Source organism: Dendrobates tinctorius, unplaced genomic scaffold (genome assembly GCF_039654945.1).
Source record: "Dendrobates tinctorius isolate UK_male_01 unplaced genomic scaffold, ASM3965494v1 ptg000237l, whole genome shotgun sequence".
NCBI classification, from domain to species: Eukaryota; Metazoa; Chordata; class Amphibia; order Anura; family Dendrobatidae; genus Dendrobates; species Dendrobates tinctorius.
In genome coordinates, this window is record NW_027361904.1 from 1,783,959 (window position 1) to 1,808,226 (window position 24,268).

A 24,268-nucleotide genomic window follows, 5' to 3' on the forward strand; every position below is an offset into this window, starting at 1 on the left:
AATTCCACATTTCATGGAAAGAACCCATGAAAGCCCCATGAGAGAGGGAATCCACCCATCAAGGACAGGAAACCTGCAGGGTAAAAGGGAAGACCCTCTCCCCCACTTCAGTTGGGTTCCAGAGCATAAGAGGACCTCCATTAACAGTTATATACAGCCGTAAATACCATCATTGCCATGTGTTACCTTCTACACTACATGAACTGCACACCAAAAATTCAACTATTGCATAATCATTATCAGTGATGGAAGGGTGCTGTCATGGGTTCTGGAAAATCCTATTACCGATAAATATTTCCCTAACACCCAAGACTAGGTGCCGCTGCAAAACTGATGGAATCAGGCACCATTCTCCTTGCCTCAAACGAATATTGCTTCCCTTTTAGAAGAAGTGCTGTCAATGAAGAGAGATGGACTTCCGAAATGTGAAAGATTTGCTCTATCACCGTTATTAGAGAATCGGATGCTACAGTTACTCTGTTGTCCGACAGGATACGCCCATGCTGACTCTGTATCAATGAAAACATCTTCTCCACCGCTTATTTCACCACCAGTAGTTCTTTAAGGTTGAGGACCCTTAACCTTTCCTCCCTTGTTCAACCATCCAAGACCAGACGGTCTTCTGAATGTGCTCCCCCATCCTCTTGAGCTTGCATCTGTGGTTATGATGCTTGGGACTAGATTTTCCCTTGATAGATTTTCTATGCTTAACCAAATAGAACCAGCCTTCTTCAGGGTCAGAAGCCAACATAGATTCGTCAAAATGGTTCTGACATTTGCTAAGTGGGAGCCGTAGGGTACGATTGTTTTGCCCACGATCAGAAAATCTTCCAAGTATGGTATTAGAAGGGTGTTCTGCTCCCAAAGATGAACTGCCATTTCTGCTAAAATCTTTTCTCCTTCAAGAGGACCTCCTGTATGATTTTTTCGGCCAATTAGGAAACGGTTTCTTGCTGTCTCCAGTCTTGTTTAAGATGCCATCAACCACAGGACCAAACACTTTCATTCATATGGGATGGGACATAGTTTGAACTTTGAATGGATATCACCCGGCCAACATTTAAGCCACAGAACTCTTCAAACTGCGCTGGAGAGAATTACTGACCTAAATGCCAACCTCCCCGAATCCGTGGATGTATCTGCTAGGAATACAGTTGTTCCCTGAATTCATGGAATAGTGGCCAGGATATTTTCCCTTGCCAATTTATCCCTTAGATGGGTATCTAACCGATATAGCCAGACAATTATAGACAGACCTGATGATTTAGCGAATCCTGCTTTGAGCAGGGGGTTGGACAAGATGGCCCAGGAGGTCACATCCAACTCTACGATTCTATGATTCTGATTCTTTTACAATTCGCAGAGATAGCCAGCATTAGGGCTCCTACTGAGGATTCCCAGGAATTTTTTAAGAAGCCATTTGCCTTCATACCTAAAAGGATTTTTATGTATCCCCATGTTCTCAAAGGACAAGGTAGATTTTTTTTTAGAGAGAGAAGTTGGCCATCAGCACATCTATTTTTGGTGCTTTATCCCATAGAACCGTCTCATCCTCCTTGAAGGGATATTTCCTCTCAGGTCTTTTCCACTCTCTCTTCATGAGAGCCTTCATCTTCTCATTCACCAGAAAGGTTTATCTTTTTTTCCTGTTTCAGCCCCTGGAACATTGCATCTTGCACCAACTTTTGCATCTATTATGCCCATGGTGGACCTTACCATTTTGACCAACCAATCAGTATCCTCCACCAGGAATCACAGGCGACTCCCTGCACCATCTTCTGAGGATAAATTGGAATCTGAGGACACACCCCTACCTCCAGACATCTCCGATTCTTCGGAATCAGATGATAAGATTATCAACCTTTTCCCCTTCCTGAGATTCTTTCCTTCATGGTGGACTAAGGATTTTAGAGAACTTTTTATCTATGCCTTAATAATTGATCTCAGCTCCAAAGCGAAGTTAGGGAATGCTTCACATACCATTTTTTCAATACAAGCACAGCAGAGATTTTTCTGCCGTGAGCCAAATAATCCTTCTCTGCAAAAATACACATTCTTTATATTTAAGCTTTGCAATGCATTTCCTAGGCCTCGCCCAATAAATAAGAAAACAAGAGAATGACCTATTACAAGGGTGAACTTTCTCGACGATCCCTCAACAAAAGTACCAGATTTGGGGGGGAGCAAATAACACTGTCAGGAACTGGGTGTGTGTGGTTGCCCCCAGTTGTCAGGGATCTATTATATCCAACTTTCCAGTTCCGGTTAGGAACTTACAGCTCTCTGGCGCCCCCTTACCCTCAGGTCAGTCAGGGCACTACACCTAGGAAAAGTAGTCACCAGAAAGGCTGCCTTGCCGTGTACTTGCTATTGGGCACTCTGCAGTGAGGGTGGTATGTATATCCCGAGTCTCAGGCAAAAAATACACACATAAACCTCTGTTCCGTCACTGCCAGGGTCTCCCAAATACCCTAAAACACTTTACTACCACCAGCCCCTCGTTCAATATTAAAACCAATATCGGGTCAGGAGCCTACCCAAAAGGTAGCGTAATTAGCGCAGAGTTCGTGGTGGTACGTTTATAGAGCCAGAAAAAAAAATTTAGTAAATTTATAGATTTACTCCAGAAAATATAGGCAGTATTTACAAAAATATGAAAGATGTTACAAAAGATACAAGATACAGTATATACTAACAATTACAAAATATAATGGATTAAAATATGAAACTTACACATCTCAGTCAATGGAACGCCGTGTGGTTGAGGGGGAACCTTCCCAGAGCAACAGGTCTCAATGCACAGCTTTCCATAGCTGATTCCCCGGGCCAAAAAAACACCCTGTCTGGGCCTCTAAGCTTTATACCTTTGCCCAAAACCAAGAGTCTTCCCCATGGATGACCTCACAGGGTGGGCTGGTTATGCCCCTTTAGAAAGAAACTTATATTTGTCATAACTCTGGGTGGAAACCTCGGAAAGAGATGACACGGGTATCATTTTTCTTATTACGACATTACCTTTCTTTTGAGACCAAACATCATATATCTATGTGGTACTGGGAAGCATATACCCTTTACTCGGTTTCTGGTGGGCATAGAAGCCCAAAAACGCCACTGTGAATAGCTTTAATCATGCAGATTCCAAAAATATAAGCTTCCTGCCTCTATGATTGTCCTTTATTATTATACTCGAGTTTGAAAGCACAAAGGAGAGTTTAAATCCATGTGCTAGAAGAACTGCCCTTAACCAGTTAGGGTCATAAACGGCTCCTTGTGTTGCTGGCATACCATGGTCTCACATTACATCAGCTTGTATAGCTGGAGGGAGGGGATGGAGATAAAGCAATTGTCTGATCGTGTGGAGCAGCTCCCTGCGGAAGTGCGGGGAATCTCCACCTACCTTGCTCATTCACATGCTGCTGAACCAAAGATCCCTTCTCCTGATGTGTTTTTTGGGGATCGGTCTAAATTTTTGAATTTCAAAAATAATTGTAAATTATTTTTTGCCTTGAAGCCTAACTCGTCAGGGAGCTCCGCGCAGCAGGTTAAAATTGTCATCAATTGTCATTGCTGCGTGGCGATCCCCAGGATTGGGCGTTTTCTTTGAAACCAGATGATCCTATTCTGACTAATGTGAACGCATTTTTTCAAGCCTTGGGGTTGTTGTATGACGAACCTAATGCTATTGATCAGGCTGAAAAGACCCTGTTGGCATTGAGCCAGGGTCGAGATTCTGCAGAATTGTACTGTCAAAAATTCCGAAAGTGGGCGGTCCTTACTACCTGGAATGATAATGGCTTGGCAGCTCTCTTTCGGAAGGGTTTGTCAGAAGCCGTAAAAGATACTATGGTGGGATTTCCTGTTCCCTCTGGTCTTGACGATTCTATGTCATTAGCTATTCAGGTTGATCGGCGTTAACGTGAACGCAGGACTGCACGAGAGATGTTGCCACCTGTTGAACAAGTGTCTGAACCTATGCAATGTGATAGAGTTTTGTCCAGGGAGCAACGTCAGGAGTTCAGAAGGCGTAATAAGCTGTGTTTTTTTTGTGGAGATGCCTTGCATATTATTTCTGTCTGTCCTAAACGAGAGAAACGTTTTATACACACGTTTTCTGTGGGTGGTGTTCAACCTAAGTTTCTTCTGGCAATTACTCTGATCTGCTCCCTGTCCACATTTTCCGCCAAGGCTTTTGTGGATTCGGGAGCAGCCCTGAACCTAATGGACTTGGATTTTGCTAAACGTTGTGGATTTCCTATGACACCTCTGTGGACGCCTATCCCTTTGAGAGGGACTGATGCTACTCCTTAGGCGAAAAATAAACCTCAGTTTTGGACCCAGGTGGTAATGCGGGTCGCCCCAGACCATCAAGAAAATTGTAGATTTTTGGTGTTGCATAATTTGCATGATACCATTGTTCTGGGGTTTCCCTGGTTGCAAATTCATAATCCAGTTTTGGATTGGAAATCTGTGTCTGTGGTGAGTTGGGGTTGTCGGTGTGCCCTTAGTGAGGCTCCGTTTTTTTTCCACCTCTCCTCAGTCACATGATGTTCCTGACTATTTGGCGGACTTTTATGATGTATTTAGTGAGAATGAGTCTGCGTCTTTGCCTCCTCATAGGAGTTATGACTGTGCAATTGAACTGAGCCCGGGATGTAAATTTCCCAAGGGTCGGCTCTTCAATTTATCTGTACCCGAGCACGAGGCTATGCGATACTATATTAAGGAGGCGTTGGAGACGGGTCATATTAGACCATCCTCTTCACCATTAGGTGCTGGTTTTTTTTTTCGTGGCCAAAAAGGATGGTTCATTAAGGCCTTGTATTGATTATCGTGCCCTCAACAAAATTACTTTTAAATATCAGTATCCGTTACCCCTGATTTCGGATCTATTCTCCACAGTTAAAGGTGCTTGCTGGTTTACCAAGCTTGACCTCAGGGGGGCATATAATCTTATCCGCATTAAGCATGGGGATGAATGGAAGACGGCGTTTAATACTCCAGAGGGACATTGAGTACCTGGTGATGCCTTTTGGGCTCACTAATGCCCCTTCTGTCTTCCAGTGCTTCATGAACGACATTTTCCGAGACTTTTGCATAAATTTTTGATTATCTATCTGGATGATATTTTGATCTTCTCCAAGGATTGGGATTCTCATGTGGAACATGTTCGGACTGTGTTCTGGACCTTGAGGGAGAATTCCCTGTATGTCAAAGGATCGAAATGCCTTTTTGGGGTACAGAGGATTTCATTTTTGGGATTTATTTAGTCTCCGTCAACTATTGAAATGGACCCGGCCAAGGTACAGGCCATTTATGATTGGGTTCAGCCCACTTCTTTGAAGGCCCTTCAGAAGTTTTTGGGTTTTGCTAATTTTTATTGGAAATTTATAGCAAAATTTTCTAGTATTGCCAAGCCATTGACTGATCTGACTAAGAAGGGTGCTGATGTGTTGAATTGGTCTCTGGAGGCTGTTTCTTCCTTTCAGGAGCTGAAGCGAAGATTCACTTCTGCCCCGGTTTTGCGGCAACCTGATGTCTCACTCCCGTTCCAGGTAGAGGTGGACGCTTCTGAGATTGGTGCAGGAGCTGTTTTGTCCCAAAAGGATCCTGTAACATCTAAAATGAATCCTTGTGCTTTCTTTTCCCGAAAGTTCTCGCCATCTGAACGTAACTATGATGTGGGGAATCGGGAACTGTTAGCCATGAAATGGGCATTTGTGGAGTTGAGACATTGGTTGGAGGGAGCTAAACATCAAGTCGTGGTCCTCACTGACCACAAGAATTTGATTTACCTGGAGTCGGCCAAACGCTTGAACCCTAGACAGGCTAGATGGGCCTTGTTTTTTACACGTTTTGATTTTGTGGTCTCTTTTCTTCCTGGCACTAAGAATGTCAAGGCTGACGCTCTTTCTAGGAGCTTGTTTGCTGATTCTCCTGTGGTGACCAAGCCTGCTACCATCTTAGGCGAAGGGGTAGTTCTTTCAGCCATCTCGCCCGATTTGAGACGTGCTCTGGAAGAGTTCCAGGAGGACAAACCTGAGCGTTGTCCCAGTGGAAAGTTGTATGTTCCTGACCAGTGGAAGAAGAGTGTGATGTCTGAAGTTCATTGCTCTGCATTGGCTGGTCATCCAGGTATTTTTGGCACTAGAGATCTTGTGAGTCGGTCTTTTTGGTGGCCCGCCTTGTCTCGTGATGTCAGGAATTTTGTGCAGTCCTGTGGGTCTTGCTCCCGGTCTAAAATTTGTTCTCGCTCTAGTGGGTTATTGATGCCTTTGCTGGTCCCCAGGAGGCCATGGACCCATATTTCAATGGATTTCATCTCTGATATGCCTCTCAGAGAATGACTGTTATTTGGGTGATTTGTGATAGGTTCTCTAAGATGGTTCATTTTGTATCACTCCCTAAGTTGCCATCTTCTTCTGAGTTGGTGCCCCTGTTTTTGCAACAGGTGGTTCGTTTGCACGGGATTCCTGAGAACATTGTATCTGACAGAGGAGTTCAGTTTGTGTCTAGATTTTGGAGGACTTTCTGTTCCAAGCTAGGAATTCAGTTGTCCTTCTCCGCTGCGTTTCACCCTCAGACCAATGGGCAGACGGAGAGAACAAACCAGACCTTGGAGTCGTATTTGAGATGTTTTATTTCCGCTGATCAGGATGATTGGGTTTCATTTTTGCCCTTGGCCGAATTTGCTTTAAATAATAGAGCTAGTTCTGCCACTTTGATGTCACCTTTTTTTGTAACTTTGGGTTTCATCCTCGATTTTCTTCAGGGCAGGTGGAGCCTTCTGCCTGCCCAGGTGTTGACACTGTGGTGGAGAGAATATTGTGTCCAGTTTTGGGCACCACATTTTAAAAAAGACATCAACAAACTGGAGCAAGTTCAGAAAAGAGCGACCAGAATGGTGAGCGGTCTGCAAACCCTGTCTTATGAGGAAAGGTTGCAGGATTTGGGAATGTTTAGTTTGCAAAAGAGAAGACTGAGAGGAGACTTAATAGCTGTCTACAAATATCTAAAGGGCTGTCACATTGTAGAAGGAACAACTTTATTCTCATTTGCACAAGGAAAGACTAGAAGCAATGGGATGAAACTGAATGGGAGGAGACACAGATTAGATAATAGAAAAAACTTTTTGACAGTTAGAGTGATCAATGAGTGGAACAGGCTGCCACGAGAAGTGGTGAGTTCTCCTTCAATGGAAGTCTTCAAACAGAGGCTGGACAGAAATCTGACTGGGATGATTTAGCGAATCCTGCTTTGAGCAGGGGGTTGGACCAGATGGCCCAGGAGGTCCCTTCCAACTGTACGATTCTATGATTCTATGAATGCACCAGATCTGGGACCAAGTGGTGGATAAGTTCTCTCTCTCCCAGGAAAAGGCCCAGCGGTTTTCCAACCGACATAGGACCAATGGTCCCCAGTTTAAGGTGGGTGATATGGTTTGGTTATCATCAAAAAATATCGCTATGAAGGTAGCTTCTCCTAAGTTTAAGCCTAAATTTATTGGACCTTACAAGATTTTGGAGATCATTAATCCGGTCTCTTTTAGGTTGGCTCTTCCTGTCACATTTAAAATCCATAATGTGTTTCATAAGTCCTTGTTGAAGAGGTTTGTTGAACCAGTAGTTCCTGGGGTGGCACCTCCTGACCCTGTATTGGTTGAAGGTAACATGGAATATGAGGTAGAGAAGATACTGGATTCCCATCTGGCTAGACGGAGACTCCAGTATTTGGTTAAGTGGAAGGGTTATGGTCAGGAGGATAATTCCTGGGTCTCTGCCTCTGATATTCATGCCAAAAGATTGGTGCGAGCCTTTCATTGGGCTCACCCTGATCGCCCTGGTGGTGTGGATGAGGGTTCGGTGACCCCTCCTCAAGGGGGAGGTACTGTTATGAGTTCATTTTCCCCTTCACCATTGAGGTCTGATGAACTCCCTCTTCTGGTGAAGGAAGGTAGTGAGGCTGATTGCCAAACACCTGAGATGGTAGAGGATGACTGGGTGATGGGAATTGCTGACTGGATATAAGGCAGCCGACGCCCTTCTGCCTCGCTGGTGATTTCTCTGAGGGATTCTAGGAGACCAGTCTGATTCCTGCTCCTCAAAAGCTAAGTTTTCTGCTTTGCTCTTTGCATGTATGTTTTGGTTTTATTTTGCCTTGCTTTTCTGGATTCTGCCATTCCCTGCTGGGGTGAGCTGAATTCCTTTGTGTCTTTTTGCTCTGTCTTCAGAAAATACCTGAGTACTGACATAGTCTTTTTGAAGCCTAGCGTCTTCAGGGCCTTTTTTCTTGTCAGTCTGTTGGCTCTTGTTTTGATAGGGTTTTTGACGGATTGCAGACAGCAGCTTTCCTATCATGTCCTATCTAGTTAGCTTGGGCCCCATCATTTGCTCAGTCTATCTTTCTATCTGTGTGTTTTTTCTTCTTGCTTCACCGTCATTATATGTTGGGGGCTGCCTATTGCTTTGGGGTCTGCTCTGGGGCAGTTTAGATTTCCCTTTCTGTCTTTAGGCTATGTAGTTCTCCGGCTGTGATCGAGGGGTCTAGGGCACCGTAGGAACCCCCCACGGCTACTGCTAGTTGTTGTTGATAGGTTCAGGGGTCTGCAGTCCGATAGTTGCCAACTTCTCTGGTTTTCTGGACTTAGCTAGTATTTCTGTTTTTGCCTCCTACGGTGACTCTTTCATAACAGATATGTCTGTGAGCTGTGCCTGCACAGGGGAATTCATGTGTATACTGCACAAACCTAATGGGGGAGGGGCAGCACGTCATTCAAAAACCAAGAGCTGCAGCTCTGTATGTGTAATCAAAACCAAAATGATTCATATTTTCCTGACACATACTATCCGAGTGATCAGTCTCGATCCACTCTATTAGTGCTATGGCTCTGATGGCTGGTCTTACTGTCACCTCTGGTGTTTCAACCATTACCTGTGAGATTGCAGCTCCCATTGTTACACCACCAAACGTCCATGGTTGGTATTAAACGCAGCATCTTAGGGGTAAAGACTAAGATCAGAGTGATCTCCACTCCCATCATTGTGGAGGAGCCCGGCCGTCACTCAGGGTTATTTGGGGGGACGTCTCTATTTTCTGGATTCTATTACCCCACACTGACATCATATTAATAGGAGCTGATGGTTTCTGAGGAACAAATTGGACTAATACTTTTCCTTCACCAGAACTGACATCAGATGATGAAGAAATCGGCGCTCACATAAGTAAAACTCATCTCCAGCTGTAGATTAACTGTCATATTATAAATGACGACCTGTGACCTCACATATAACAGGATCACATCATTATCAATTCACATTGTGCTGAAAGTGAATATTTATCTAAAGACCCTCACCTGCGCAGTGATCTGTAGGGGTCTCCTCTTTACACCGCTGATCGCCTCTCACATTAGGGGTCTCCTCTTTACACCACTGATCGCCCCTCACATTTCTCTTTGGACCATTAATATTGTTCAGATCTTTATCCGGATCCAAAAGCTGCAAAACAAATATTGTAAAAGTCCTGTCATGATCCAGTGTTGGATCTGGCGGGTTTTAAAAGCACAGAGTGAACTTTTTTTACTTTGGTTAAGTTCAAAGGTGTTTTGACTGTCCCCGGTGGTGGATAGTGGTATCACACCTTAGGTTTCAGTTTAATTTGCATGTAATTAGGAACCAGGTGTGGGGCGCTATAAATGAGTCTCAGGGTGTGTAATCACTGCTGGTGATACTGATTCATTTATTCTGAGTGCCTGGTGAAAGGATGGAGCTGAGGAGGAGTCCTGCGCAGCTTAGCCAGGGGGGACGTGTGTCAGCGATGGTGTCTGGACGAAGGGCTGGCATGGCGTGGTGGAGTCGCAGTGATGGTTTCAGCGGGAAGTGTCTGCATGGTCTGGTGGAGTGGCTACTATGGAGAGTGGCACTCACCATGTGGGACTTGGCTGCTGAGCTGGACTCTAGCATGCTTGACTTCGTGTCAGCAGCTGAACTCATCCTTGGGACTCTGGTACTAAGCAGCTGCAACTGGTGGTGGACTCTGCTCCGAGGCTGCACTAAGGTGAAGGATCCTGTTATGGTGATGGATCCGGGTGGAGGAGAAGATGCACGCAGGTGGTGGGCTCTGTTGCTAGGAGCGTACGCAACAGAGCAAAGCTAAGTGGTGTTTCCCCTGTATTGTCTCTTTCCCTCATGTGTGTTATTAGTGCAGTGGTGGGATTAGTTTCCGCACCGACCTATTCCCTAGTGAGGGTTTAGGGTCAGGGCGAGCTAGGGCGTTGAGGTATGCGTGCGGCGCCCGGTGCGAAACCGGCATAGGGAATGTCAGGAGTGCAGGGACACTGGCTCAGGGGAGCTCAGGAGGTCTCCAATTCCCTTTTCCCTATCGCAGGGCCCACCACTGTTAATGTTTCCCAGGTTCCCCCTTTATTATTTAAATTCGCCTTACTGGAGGCGGGGTTTCCAGATTTTATGTATAACGTGTAATTCCCAAATTCGCCAGGTGGAGGCGGCGTATCCACCTGCATGTTTTATTATTTAAATGCGCCCCACTGGAGGCGGTGTTTCCAGGGTCACGTGTGTTATGGGTTCGCCTTGCGGAAACATATGCGTCCAGACACATGTGAACGTGACAAGTCCCCAATGATCGGAGAAGTCCCCGGGAATAATGGTGAGAAAATCCAGACATGGGATGTCTGTGGTCAGCTGTGATCCTGCCGTCTCCACCGCTCTCATTACACAATTATAAAACATATAATACTGGAGAAAACAAGACTGACCACAAGGACGTCACAGCCGTCTACACATCATAGGGAGATCTCCATCTACCTGATGGTCCTGTGGAGGAAGAGCAGGACATCTCTCTGGGGTTGTCCTCTTACTGGAGAGAACTGAGGAGACACAGACAGGACTGACATCATTATTGCATACAGAGAATTATAGGCAGTGTGTATTTAGTCCTGTCTATTACCTGGTGATGTGCGGGGCCGGTGCTCCTCCATCATCACCTCCTGGTACCGATCCTTGTGTCCTTCTAGATACTCCCACTCCTCCATGGAGAAATAGACGGTGACGTCCTGACACCTTATAGGAACCTGACACACACAATGATACCGTCATCACCCAGAATCCTCCAGTGCTGTCCTGTATAATGTCCCCGCATTCCCAGCAGCGTCACCTCTCCAGACAGCAGCTCAATCATCTTGTTGGCGAGTTCTAGAATCTTCCGGCCATTGATGTCCTCATGTGTCCGGGGGTGAGGTGGAGGCCCCGGGATTGGGCTCAGGGTTCCTCCCTGTCCTTCAGACACAGGGGCCTGACAGCGATCACTAGAGATCTTCACTACTGTGTAATCCTGAGTGTGGAGACATTAATAATATCACTACAGACATCTCCAGAGTCCATCACCTCTCCGGTCATATCACCTGTTATTCCCAAAGATAATGAGGTCATGTGATGACATCAGAGCCTCTCACCTCTCCGGTCATATCGCCTGTTATTCCCATAGATAATGAGGTCATGTGATGACATCAGAGCCTCTCACCTCTCCGGTCATATCCCGTTATTCCCATAATGAGGTCATGTGGTGACATCGTAGCCTCTCACCTCTCCGGTCATATCGCCTGTTATTCCCATAGATAATGAGGTCATGTGATGACATCAGAGCCTCTCATCTCTCCGGTCATATCCCGTTATTCCCATAATGAGGTCATGTGGTGACATCGTAGCCTCTCACCTCTCCGGTCATATCCCCTGTTATTCCCATAGATAATGAGGTCATGTGATGACACCAAAGCCTCTCACCTCTCCGGTCATATCCCGTTATTCCCATAGATAATGAGGTCATGTGATGACACCAGAGCCTCTCACCTCTCCGGTAAGATGGAAGATTATCTCCAGGGTGAGGTTTAATATCCTCTCTGCCATCTTGTCTCTGTCCTTACTCATCCTTGACGACTTAATCGGTGATTTATATTTAAATTTATTATGTGGATCCTTTTTTGTAGGAACCTGAATAGAAAGATGAGATGACGTAAAAATGACATAAATTCCATAGTGAACAGAAGAATTACTGCAGATATATAATAGAGATATAGAGTGTGGATGTCGTCTTCTCTCTTCTGTATGGATTTAGGAGTTGGATAACTTGTTATGTCAGTCGGTCACGTCATCACAAGATGGCTACAGCCAATCACTGGCCGGCGGAGTGCTGATAATATTAAGTAGAGCACGAGACTGCTGAACGCCATCAACGGCAACAATGGTCATGTGACATATCTAATGATGTTTTTAAGTTATAGTTAAACCACAGTGACATCATTAACACCTTCCCGACATATATCTGAACCAACATTATTCATGGCGGCTCATGGTTATGCTGTTTGCTGTTCCTCCATCATCTGCCTCTACCAGCAGCGAGTGGAGCAGAGCTCCGCTTGCGGCTGTTAATGGGAACTTGTCACCAGGTTTTCTCAATTTAAACTGAAGTCACCTCCTTTAACTGCTCTATTACCACAGTCGATAGACCTGTATTTAAGCCCCACCTGTCGTCCCCCATGACGACTGATGTCAAAGATTCATTCCACGTCATCCACTGGTCGCTGAAAATCTTGCTCATCCGCAGTTGAAGCGCAGGCGCACTTTGCTCCCACCTGGAATGCGTTTAACTGGAAGTGACGTCGGCGCTTGCTCATTACAGAACTTTGCTTTGTCCTTAGTAGGACACATAAAAGTGCAGCTGTTTGATCTGTGGATGACGTAGGACCCTTCATCTGCATCGATCAACTCCGGAACACGGCAGCTGCGGGGATTTTGGAGGCGTCGAGAAGATGAAAAAGATTCCAGGGGGCTGAACTGCGCTGTATGCCAGAAACATTTAGGGTATTTTTTGGGGACATGCAGAGGGAGTTGGAAGCTCAGATACAGATCGATGGACTCTGGTTATAGGGTAAGTACAGGCGGTAACTTTAGAATATATTGGGAAAACCTAATGAGAGATTCCCTTTAACCCCTTAAATGCTAACTTCAATGTCTAACAACATCAAGTAAAGTGTGTGGCCCCGGGGACACACCATTCCAAGTGCTCATCGGTCTCTTTATAATGTGATTGTAGGGTGCCGATGAGTTAGCTAACAATAACCTTACATACAAATTAAAATGTACCTTTTATTAAATCTTGTTAAAAAAGACAAACATTCACCGTGCTTACTAAAAACACCCTGCACCAAAACCCTATCAGCGGAGGTTGGCACCCTAAGTAAAATACGCTCCTCGGTGGCTGCTCCTGAAGCTCCTGGATGGCCCTATGCATTCACCACCCAATCAAAACATAGAGAAGAGAAAAATAGGGGGCACAATACGAGGATTTATACAAAGGCAGCAAAACAATGTGGGAAGGTGCTGAAAAACAGTGAAGACTGTCACATGGCATTTGGAAGAAGGTGATATGGTCTGATGAGATCAAGTGTGGTGGAAAGCCGAAACTGCAATCACCCTGAAAACACTATCCCCACCGTCAAACATGGTGATGGCAGCATCTACATATAGTGCAATTACGTGTTTCTTTAGAGGCTTCTCTGGGTGCACGCGATTTCACCAGGGCCGGCGTTAGGTGCAGGCAGACCAGGCAACTACCTAGGGCCCCTGCTCCTCCAGGGGCCCCCAGCCAGTGGCCACTATGAGGCCCATAAGAAGGCACCCCTATCGCTCTGTGAACTGTATTAGCATCATACTAGACTCCGTTGCAGTTGAAAGAAGTGATGGAGGAGAAAGCATCAGATGACACGCCCTCTCCCATCATTCCCCCTCTGCTTGTGACTCAGCAGTAGAGTCAATGAGACTGGAGCAGAGCGAGGAACAAGGAGGAGAGATGAGGTGTGTGTGTGTGTGGAATAAGGAAGAGAGGTGAGGTGTGTGTGTGTCTGCATGCACTATACTGTGTTGGGGAGCTGCACTATACCGTGTGTGCGGGGGGGAGCTGCACTATACCGTGTGTGCGGGGGGGAGCTGCACTATACCGTGTGCGGGTGGGGGAGCTGCACTCTACTGTGTGCGGGGGGAGCTGCACTATACTGTGTGGGGAAGAGCTGCACTACACTGTGCATGTGTGTGACTGCAGTATACTCTGAATACTCTGAGGTGGGCCGCATTATACTCTGAGGTGGGCTGCATGACTCTGGAGAGGTCGATTTCTCCTGACCCAATCCCTCCAACGGTCCCCCGCCCCCTCTTTTACATTAAGTAAAGACAAGCGACAACCATTTTCTTTTGGGTAATAACGGCCACAGCAGCCCATTTATTGATATTCATTGGTAATCAACGACACTTGGTGAGGTCCTCGAAGTTATAACAGTCTGGTGTTTTTTAGAATGGCATTGCCCCTTTCCCCCAGCCTTACTCCTAGCCGCGTTTTCCTCCGACTCAGAAGCAACATGCACCGAGGGAAGGAGTGCACTCTTGACCATGTGATCCCGACGTTCCATCGCCAGGAATCACCCAATCCCATACTTATGTGAACCCGGCGTTCCATCGCCGGATATCACCCAACAACTCGTGTTACTGTGATCCCAACGTTCCATCGCCAGGTATCACCCAAAACTCACCAGACCACCACCACATTAAATGAAGGGGATCCATACATTTAACGAATCCCCAATCCTAATTTTACCCAGCTTCGAGGACCCACCAACGCCTCAAAAAACATTAATACCCAAAGTAGCAGAGAGCTTTTGCTCACGAAGAGCCATCCGACAGTACTAGGGAGAGGAAAAACCCCCTACCTTTTTTTCTTTTACTTTTTAGGTGGAAACCTCCGGGGAACCACGACTGACGGATTTTTGCTGTCCAGTCCTTCGGCAGTCAGAAAGGGGCTTCACTACCCCTGGTCAGTCCTTTTGTCTACATAACCCCACCTCTACCTATGTCATCTCCCCTTTACCTCCAGACCCCTACCCCTCGGCTCATCTTACACAAACCCCCCCAGCTGTACCTATGCCGTCACGCCCTCCCAGCGTCATGGCAGCCTCCCCTTCATTCCCATGTCCAGCTGATACTTTATACTCTGTCAAGGACCATGGGGAGTATATTATACTATATGTAATATTTGGGACCTGCATTATACTGTATCAAGGACTATCTGTCAGGGCTGTGGAGTCGGTAAGCCACAGTTGCGACTCCGACTCCTGGATTTTATCCGGCTCCGACTCCTTCATAAATGGCCAATTCATAACAACAAATTTACTGTTGTAAAATATTAAACATCGTGCTTATTCAGTTTCTCACCATCATATAAGTAATCAGACCACTTAGAGCAAAAACTACATTTATTAGAATACAATTAGAATCTAGCAAATACAGTTTAGAAAAGTTTATAAAAGTTAAGTAAATATGCAATAAACACTTTTATGCAGTTAATAAGAAGAAATCTATAAATTTGTCCTCAGAAAAAGTATTGCCTCTGTCAGATCCTCCTTCATGGATGCCCTCAAATCTGATCTAATTATTTTGAGAGCAGAGAACAACCTCTCTACACTAACTTGTGTTGGTGGCAAAGCAGTAACCACTCGGGCAACATCTCTGACAATGTCAGGATACAGAGGAATCGCTTGTTGCACTGTTATTTTTGATGAACGGTCAAATTTCTCAATTTCTTTTAGTGCACATGAAAAATTCTGCTGAAATGTACTGGCTGTGTAACTTGATGGGGATGACTCTTCTTCTATGCGGGAACGCTTTGCACGGTCCTTGTGATCCAAATATTTTTCGAAATTAAATTCTTCATCAGTTGATGATGAGGGTGAAGATGTGGCAGGACGACCAAATTCTTCTTGTTCCTCCTGACTGTTCTGCAACCCTTTTGTGACGAACAGCCCACCGCCGTTCGTCCACTTACGGGCGACTAACGGGGGTCCCGCTGCCACAAAAACGCGACAGCGGACCCTGTGTCACCACTATGTCACAGTCCCACCACTGACACGGGTGTATCAGCGGACGGAGGGACGAGACACACTGCCGGCACACGGCTATCACAGGCACAGTTGGGGCTTATCTTAGTTATCCCACCACTGGCACCATGTGACTAAAATATCCAGCAAGCTACTCTCGCTCTACAATTTGCCGCAGGGGGGGGTTTAATTTGGATGCCCCGCCACTGCTATCAATCTTCCAAGTACTGCGGGGATTTAGGTATATCCCACTTTCTCAGTTCCACTTTGGAACTCGCAGCTCTCCGGCGCCCCCCTTACCCTCAGGTCAGTCAGGGAACTGCACCTAGGATAATTAGTCGCCGGACGGACTGCCTGTTGTGAACCGGCAATTGGGCTTCTGCAGTAAGGGAATTATCAATGCTGTGGCCGCAGCCCCTTATTCAGCAGTATAAGACCCTTCTGTACTGCCAGCAAGCCGCAATAGCCGTACACAACGCGCTGCCACCAGTCACGGTTACTTAATTCACAATGTTAAATTAAGAGGGTCCGTGGCAAACCCCTTGAATTAGTAGCGATTATCTATCAAAGGCGTATAGTTCGATTCTTAGAGCATGGAGACAGGCTAAATATTAAATCATTTATTTTCCGAAAGAGGACAGTGATTACAGATAAAAGTTGCTATAAAATTGACACATAAGATATGTACATTAGACAAGTATAAAACAAAGTGGATGAAAGAAGAAGGTACACTCACATTCAGTCAGTTGTTGTTAGGCATCCCATGTGGCTTTAAGGGGGTGGAGGCGGAGGTGCACGTCTCCACTCATCTGGGTTCTGCTCAGCACGAGGATTGGAGCTCTTCTGAGCTGGTTTGCCCAGGGAATGCCTTATAGACTTTCCTATGTGACATCACGGAGAGGTGCATTCTGGGTTGATACCACCTCTCTCATCCAAGTTATGTTTTGGCTACAAAACTTAGATTAGCTATAACTTTATGGGAGAAACTGGTATGGACTCATCAGTGGTATCATGTTTCCCAGCGTAATGAGCTCATCAAGAAAACATCAAACATCTATGCGATATGACCGTCCATTTGGGCGCAAATCATATCTCAGGTTCTCGACATGTTAGGACTTCGGAAGTGACACTGTAGCGGGGCTGGGACTGCTCGGATCACAGAGATATGGTTATTATATCTCTATGTTATAGGGCTTTCGCAGGGCAGGCTCTTAAAGGTTTACTTCTAACTCCTGATTTCAAACAAAGAGTTTTCCTTTCCCGCACTTTTTTTCCCTCTTTCAGCTGAGGCTGAGAGAAGCCAAATGGCGTGGCAGGAAGTTGATTTATAACACCTGGGGGGAAGGGAAGCTGCTGCAGTGTGCAATGTAACTGAGACACTGGCAGGCAGCTTCTTACAAAATGGAGGATTTTTTGCACATTGCAACAGAAAACATATCTTGCAGACATTGTACATCACACCTCCCCCCTTAAGAGGGCGCTAAGGAGGCATTACCTCTCGGTAATCGGCCATGCGCACCTCAGCGGGTTCGCCCCGGCGGGACAACCCATCGGCATTGCCGTTTTCACTGCCCTTCCTGTGTTTTACAGTAAAGTCATACTGCTGAAGGGCAAGGCTCCAGCGGAGCAATCTTCCATTGGTTCCGGACACTGTGTGCAACCAGCTCAGAGGGTTGTGGTCAGTTACCACCGTGAAGGCGCGCCCGTACAGGTAGGGCTGCAACCGCTGCAGTGCCCACACCATGGCCAGACACTCCTTCTCGATGGTCGAGTATGCCACTTCCCTCGGCAAAAGTTTCCGGCTCAGATACAACACGGGGTGCTCTTGGTCCCCCGAATCGACCTGGCTAAGCACAGCACCGAGGCCAAACTCGCTGGCGTCGGTCTGTACCAGAAACGGGCGACTGCTGTCGACTGCTCTCAACACTGGAGAGTTGCACAGGGCTGCTTTCAAAGCTTGGAAAGCCGCCTCACAGTCATCTGTCCAGTTGACTGTTTGGGGTAGCCTCTGCTTGGTGAGGTCAGTCAAGGGTTTGGCAAGGGTGCTATAGTCCTGTACGAACCGCCTATAGTACCCTGCAGTGCCCAAGAAGGACTTCACCTGTTTCTTGGTCCTGGGGGTGGACCAGGACACGATTGCGTCCACTTTTTCTGGCTCCGGACTCATGGAACCCCCGCCTACCCGGTGCCCCAGGTAGTGGACCTTGCGCATGCCTATCTGGCACTTCCCCGGCTTGATGGTCAGGCCTGCCTGGTGAAGACGCTTGAGCACCTCCTGGAGGTGCTGAAGGTGTTCCTCCCAGGTGGAACTGAAGACGGCAATATCGTCTAAGTACGCCACCGCGTACTCCTCCAGTCCCCGAAGCAGGTGGTTGACCATCCGCTGGAAAGTGGCAGGGGCATTCTTCATGCCGAAGGGCATGACCGTGGACTCGTACAGTCCAAAGGGGGTGATAAAGGCGGATTTCTCCTGCGCCTCAGGGCTCAGGGGAATCTGCCAGTATCCCCGACTCAAATCCATGATGGATATGTAGTTGGCGTTTGTCAACCGCTCGAGCAGATCCTCGATGCGCGGCATCGGGTGGGCATCAGAGGTTGTGATGGCGTTGAGCCCCCTGTAGTCCACGCAGAACCGGGTGGTTCGATCCTTTTTAGGCATGAGGACTACAGGTGAAGCCCACGCGCTTTTTGACCGTCGAATCACCCCCCAGCCTTAACATCTCATCGATCTCTTGGCGCATGACTTGTTGCACCGTCTCAGAGATCCGATAGGGTGTTCGCCGTAATGGGGCGTGATTCCCGGTGTCCACCTCATGAACCGCTAACGCCGTCCTTCCCGGTTGGTTGGTGAACACGGCCCGGAAGGGTTCCAGGGTGGCCATCAACTGCAACCGCTGGGATACGGTTAGCGAACCACTTATCTCCATGTCCTCAATGGACCCATCGGCCTTGGCCTGGGCCAGCATGCCCAGGAGGGGATCTTCCTCCCCATCCTCTGGCAGATTGCAGACCGGTAGGACGCAAGCTTCACTTTCGTAGTGCGCCTTCAGCATGTTGACGTGAAAGGCCTTGCGCCTACCCCGAGCATGGTCAAGCGTGACAACGTAGGTGACCGGGTTGAGCTGTTGGTGGACGACGTACGGGCCTTCCCAGGCTGCCTGAAGCTTATCCGTTGGTACAGGGTCCAGCGCCCACACCTTTTGACCCACCTGGTAGGTCCGCTCCCGGGCCTTCTGGTCGTACCAGCGCTTCTGGTCAGCCTGAGCCTGCGTCATGTTGTCATGCACCAACTGCGTCAAGGTCTGCATCTTGTCACGGAAGCGCATGACATAATCCACGATGGACACTTCTGTGGGGTTTGGCTCATCTTCCCAGGATTCTCTTATCAACCCAAGGGGTCCCCGGACTCGCCTGCCATACAGGAGCTCGAAGGGGGAGAACCCGGTCAAGGCCTGCGGAACTTCTCTGTAAGTGAACAGCAGGTGTGGGAGGTACCGCTCCCAGTCGCGCCCTTGGGTCTCAACCAGTATGCGGAGCATCTGTTTGAGGGTACCGTTGAAGCGTTCACACAAACCATTAGTCTGTGGGTGATACGAACTCGATACCAGGTGCGTCACCTGCATTTTCTCACAGAGAGCCTCCATTAGGCGAGACATGAATTGGGTCCCTTGATCGGTAAGCATCTCCCTGGGAAATCCTACCCTTGAAAAGATGGTCACCAGTGCGTCAGCCACCTTATCTGCCCTGGTTGAAGACAGAGCTACTGCCTCTGGGTACCGGGTAGCGTAGTCTACCACGGTGAGAATGTATCGCTTTCCAGAGCTGCTGGGGACGGGCAGCGGTCCTACAATGTCCACCGCGATTCTCTGGAAAGGCTCCTCTATCACCGGCAAAGGAATAAGGGGAGCCTTAAGAGCAGGCCCCGCCTTACCCACTTTTTGACAGGTGGCACAGGAGCGGCAGGGTATGGTGTTACATCTGTCCCCATCTTGGGCCAATAGAAGTGTTGAGACAGCCGTGCCTTTGTTTTGCTGATCCCCAAGTGTCCAGCGAGTGGAATCTAATGGGCAATCCGCAACAACTCTGTTCTGAACTGATAGGGGATGACCAGCTGTCTTTCCCTCAACCACTCCATTTTAGGATCTCCGGGTACTGTCTCCCGATACAACCTTCCTCGTTCCCACAACACCTTCTCCTTATCAGACTCGGAGGTGGGCGTCTTAGCGAGACCTCTCAATTTCTCCAGGCTGGCATCTGAGTGCAGAGCAGCCTGGAACTCCATGCTGGAGGCTGCCAGAAGTGACGTCAGGGTCCCCTCTTTACTGGGACCCTCTGGAACCGGCTCGGGGTTCACCCCTGGTTCAGTCTCTCCTGTAGCAGCAGAGGGTCCAGAAGACAGTGCGTTACCTGCGATCTGGGCACTCTGACTGCGCGTGACAGCTGCTATGTATGCTGCCTCCCTGGGGATTTCTACAGACCCACCAGCCGGTGCTGCCCTGGCCTCTACCTCCCCATCCACCCCCAACACTTCAGGAGCAGTGCTACTTATGGGCCAGTTACCTTCCTCGGTGGCACTGATCAGCTGCATGGCATTACCTTCCTCATGGTCCCCATGCACCTCCCCATTTCCTTGAGCACCGTTGCTTACTCCTGCCAGGGGTTCCTCAGCCGTCTCACTCCGCAGAGTGACGGGGCTGAGCACTTCGGTACCTGTGGACACATCTACCGCTTCAAAGAAAGGGTTAACGGGTTCAGTCGGCACAGATGCATCAACATCATCATCATCATCCTTCCTAGGAAAAGAATGGTTATCAGTTTGCTTTGGTACATTCACATCAGCATCAGCATCATACCTTGGGAAAGAATGGTTGTTAGTTGCATCATTACTCATCAAGGCATTAGCAGGTAACACCTTCAGTTTCCCCTCATCAACATCATCAGGGGTAACGTTACCCTTATTATCAGTTTGGGGAAGGGTGTCAGGGACATAGTATGCAACCATACGCCCCAAGTCAGTCCCCAATAAAACATCAGTGGGCAGGTTTTCAGACACTCCCACCTCCCTCAACCCGCTCCCGGCACCCCAGTCAAGAAAAACTCGTGCCACTGGCAAGGGACAACGGGTGCCTCCAATCCCGGTGACAGTCAGGGTTTTCCCCTCAACAAACTCTTCAGGGGCCGCCAGTCCAGGACGGATGAGGGTTCGTTCAGCCCCGGTGTCCTTGAGGCCTGTAGCAAGACGGGCCCCCACCTGAACAGGTTGAACGTTGTCGTCAGCCCTCCCAACCACACCTCCCACCAAAAGAACAGAGGCGTAGGGCCCGAGGGCCTTGGCTGGGGGGTTCTTCGGCCTATTCGGACAGGCGTAAAAGAAGTGACCAGGCCGCTGGCAGTGGTGACACAGGCGACTGTCAGTAGCCGGCCTGTTGTTGGCAACAGGGACAGGGCCTCCGGAGGGACGGCTAGCTGGGGTACTGGGGTTGGTTGCAGGCTTACCCCCTTTCCAGCTGGTGGCGACTGGCCTCCGCGTCTCGGGCTTCCGGTTGGCCTCGTAGTTGTCGGCGATCTGCGCCGCTTTGTCCGCGTTCGTTGGTTCGCGGTCCAGGATGAACTGTCGGACCTCAGCTGGGCAGAGATGCAGGAACTGGTCTTTGATCATCAGGTCCCGTAGCTGCTCAAAGGTTTCAACGGGCAGTCCATGGATCCACTGGTCAAAGTGGGTCCTGAGTCCTTGCACCACATCACTGTAGCTATCGTGTGGGCCACGTTGGAGGTGCCGGAACTTCTTTCGGTATACCTCAGGTGTCAGTCGGTATTTGGCGATCAGCGCCTGCTTTATGGCGTCATAGTCGTCATCGGCTTCTGGCGGAAGAGAAGAAAATGCCTCCAGGGCTTTGCCTTTTAGCCCTGGGGTCAAGTACCTTGCCCATTGGTCTCTAGGCAGCTGGTACTGTCTGCAGGCTTTCTCAAAGGCTCGCAGGAACGTGTCCAAGTCCCCGTCCTTTTACATCACGGGAAAATGCTCTGGCCGGGGTGTAGGAGTCTGGATGCTGCTGGGCTCACCGCTTCGGGCTGTGGGGGCATTCCCACCCCGCTGGAGTACCTCCAGTTCATGGGCCCTCTGCGCCTGGCGCTCGGCTCTCTCAGCCTCTGCTCGGCGCTCAGCTCTCTCAGCCTGGGCTTGACGCTCGGCTCTCTCAGCCTCAGCTTGGCGCTCACGTTCGGCTTGGGCCTCCTGCCGATATTGCTGGATCAGCCTCCCCCACCCCCATCACTGTCTTCGGCGGGGAGTTCGTCCAAGGCCATTTGCAGATAGGGGTCCACCCCGTTCTGGTTGAATGTGGGGCCAGCGCTCATGAGTGGAGCCTCTGCTGCAGCCCCATTGTTACTTGGGCCAACGTCTGCGCCCGCTGGATTCGGGTCGTTGTCCAGCTGCACTAGAGCCGCGATCATCTGATCTTTGGTTCCGCCTGCGGCGTCTATGCCTCGGTACGTGCATAACCCAGCAAGGGTGTCCTTTTTCTGCTGCTGATACCACTCCACTCTCATCGCCGCCATGGTTGCCAAATAAAAGATTGAAAAAGAAAAACGAAGAAACGGGAGGGGGATACTTGCAAGTACACAATAATGTCTCAGGACTAGTAACCACTGAGTCTGTTCTCCAAAACCTATGATGCAGGATTCCCGCAGGAACCGTGCAGGTTTTTAGTGAGAGGAATGATTGCTCAAACCAAATCACTAATGCTCTAGGATTATCCCACCGCTCTGCCACCAATATGTGACGAACAGCCCACCGCCGTTCGTCCACTTACGGGCGACTAACGGGGGTCCCGCTGCCACCAAAACGCGACGGACAGCGGACCCTGTGTCACCACTATGTCACAGTCCCACCACTGACACGGGAGTGTCAGCGGACGGAGGGACGAGACACACTGCCGGCACACGGCTATCACAGGCACAGTTGGGGCTTATCTTAGTTATCCCACCACTGGCACCATGTGACCAAAATATCCAGCAAGCTACTCTCGCTCTACAATTTGCCACAGGGGGAGTTTAATTTGGATGCCCCGCCACTGCTATCAATCTTCCAAGTACTGCGGGGATTTAGGTATATCCCACTTTCTCAGTTCCACTTTGGAACTCGCAGCTCTCCGGCGCCCCCCTTACCCTCAGGTCAGTCAGGGAACTGCACCTAGGATAATTAGTCGCCGGACGGACTGCCTGTTGTGAACCGGCAATTGGGCTTCTGCAGTAAGGGAATTATCAATGCTGTGGCCGCAGCCCCTTATTCAGCAGTATAAGACCCTTCTGTACTGCCAGCAAGCCGCAATAGCCGTACACAACGCGCTGCCACCAGTCACGGTTACTTAATTCACAATGTTAAATTAAGAGGGTCCGTGGCAAACCCCTTGAATTAGTAGCGATTATCTATCAAAGGCGTATAGTTCGATTCTTAGAGCATGGAGACAGGCTAAATATTAAATCATTTATTTTCCGAAAGAGGACAGTGATTACAGATAAAAGTTGCTATAAAATTGACACATAAGATATGTACATTAGACAAGTATAAAACAAAGTGGATGAAAGAAGAAGGTACACTCACATTCAGTCAGTTGTTGTTAGGCATCCCATGTGGCTTTAAGGGGGGTGGAGGCGGAGCTGCACGTCTCCACTCGTCTGGGTTCTGCTCAGCACGAGGATTGGAGCTCTTCTGAGCTGGTTTGCCCAGGGAATGCCTTATAGACTTTCCTATGTGACATCACGGAGAGGTGCATTCTGGGTTGATCCCACCTCTCTCATCCAAGTTATGTTTTGGCTACAAAACTTAGATTAGCTATAACTTTATGGGAGAAGCTGGTATGGACTCATCAGTGGTATCATGTTTCCCAGCGTAATGAGCCCATCAAGAAAACATCAAACATCTATGCGATATGACCGTCCATTTGGGCGCAAATCATATCTCAGGTTCTCGACATGTTAGGACTTCGGAAGTGACACTGTAGCGGGGCTGGGACCACTCGGATCACAGAGATATGGTTATTATATCTCTATGTTATAGGGCTTTCGCAGGGCAGGCTCTTAAAGGTTTACTTCTAACTCCTGATTTCAAACAAAGAGTTTTCCTTTCCCGCACTTTTTTTCCCTCTTTCAGCTGAGGCTGAGAGAAGCCAAATGGTGTGGCAGGAAGTTGATTTACAACACCTGGGGGGAAGGGAAGCTGCTGCAGTGTGCAATGTAACTGAGACACTGGCAGGCAGCTTCTTACAAAATGGAGGATTTTTTGCACATTGCAACAGAAAACATATCTTGCAGACATTGTACATCACACCTTTCATC

The 24,268-nt window shown here is 48.3% G+C and overlaps 2 protein-coding genes across 2 annotated transcripts in view; one reads left to right on the top strand and one right to left on the bottom strand.

Annotated features, from left to right (window-relative positions):
* Positions 1–24,268, top strand: part of LOC141060494 (uncharacterized) — a 561,818-nt gene that overhangs the window by 232,098 nt on the left and 305,452 nt on the right. The gene's annotated exons all lie outside the window — the stretch shown is intronic.
* LOC141060480 (uncharacterized) overlaps positions 1–24,268 on the bottom strand; it is a 61,522-nt gene that overhangs the window by 15,052 nt on the left and 22,202 nt on the right. The window contains 5 exon segments of the mRNA XM_073556743.1: positions 9,350–9,491; positions 10,818–10,879; positions 10,960–11,083; positions 11,167–11,343; positions 11,859–11,999. Of these exon segments, the coding sequence (XP_073412844.1) occupies positions 9,350–9,491; positions 10,818–10,879; positions 10,960–11,083; positions 11,167–11,343; positions 11,859–11,936 (583 nt within the window). The 5' untranslated portion in view covers positions 11,937–11,999.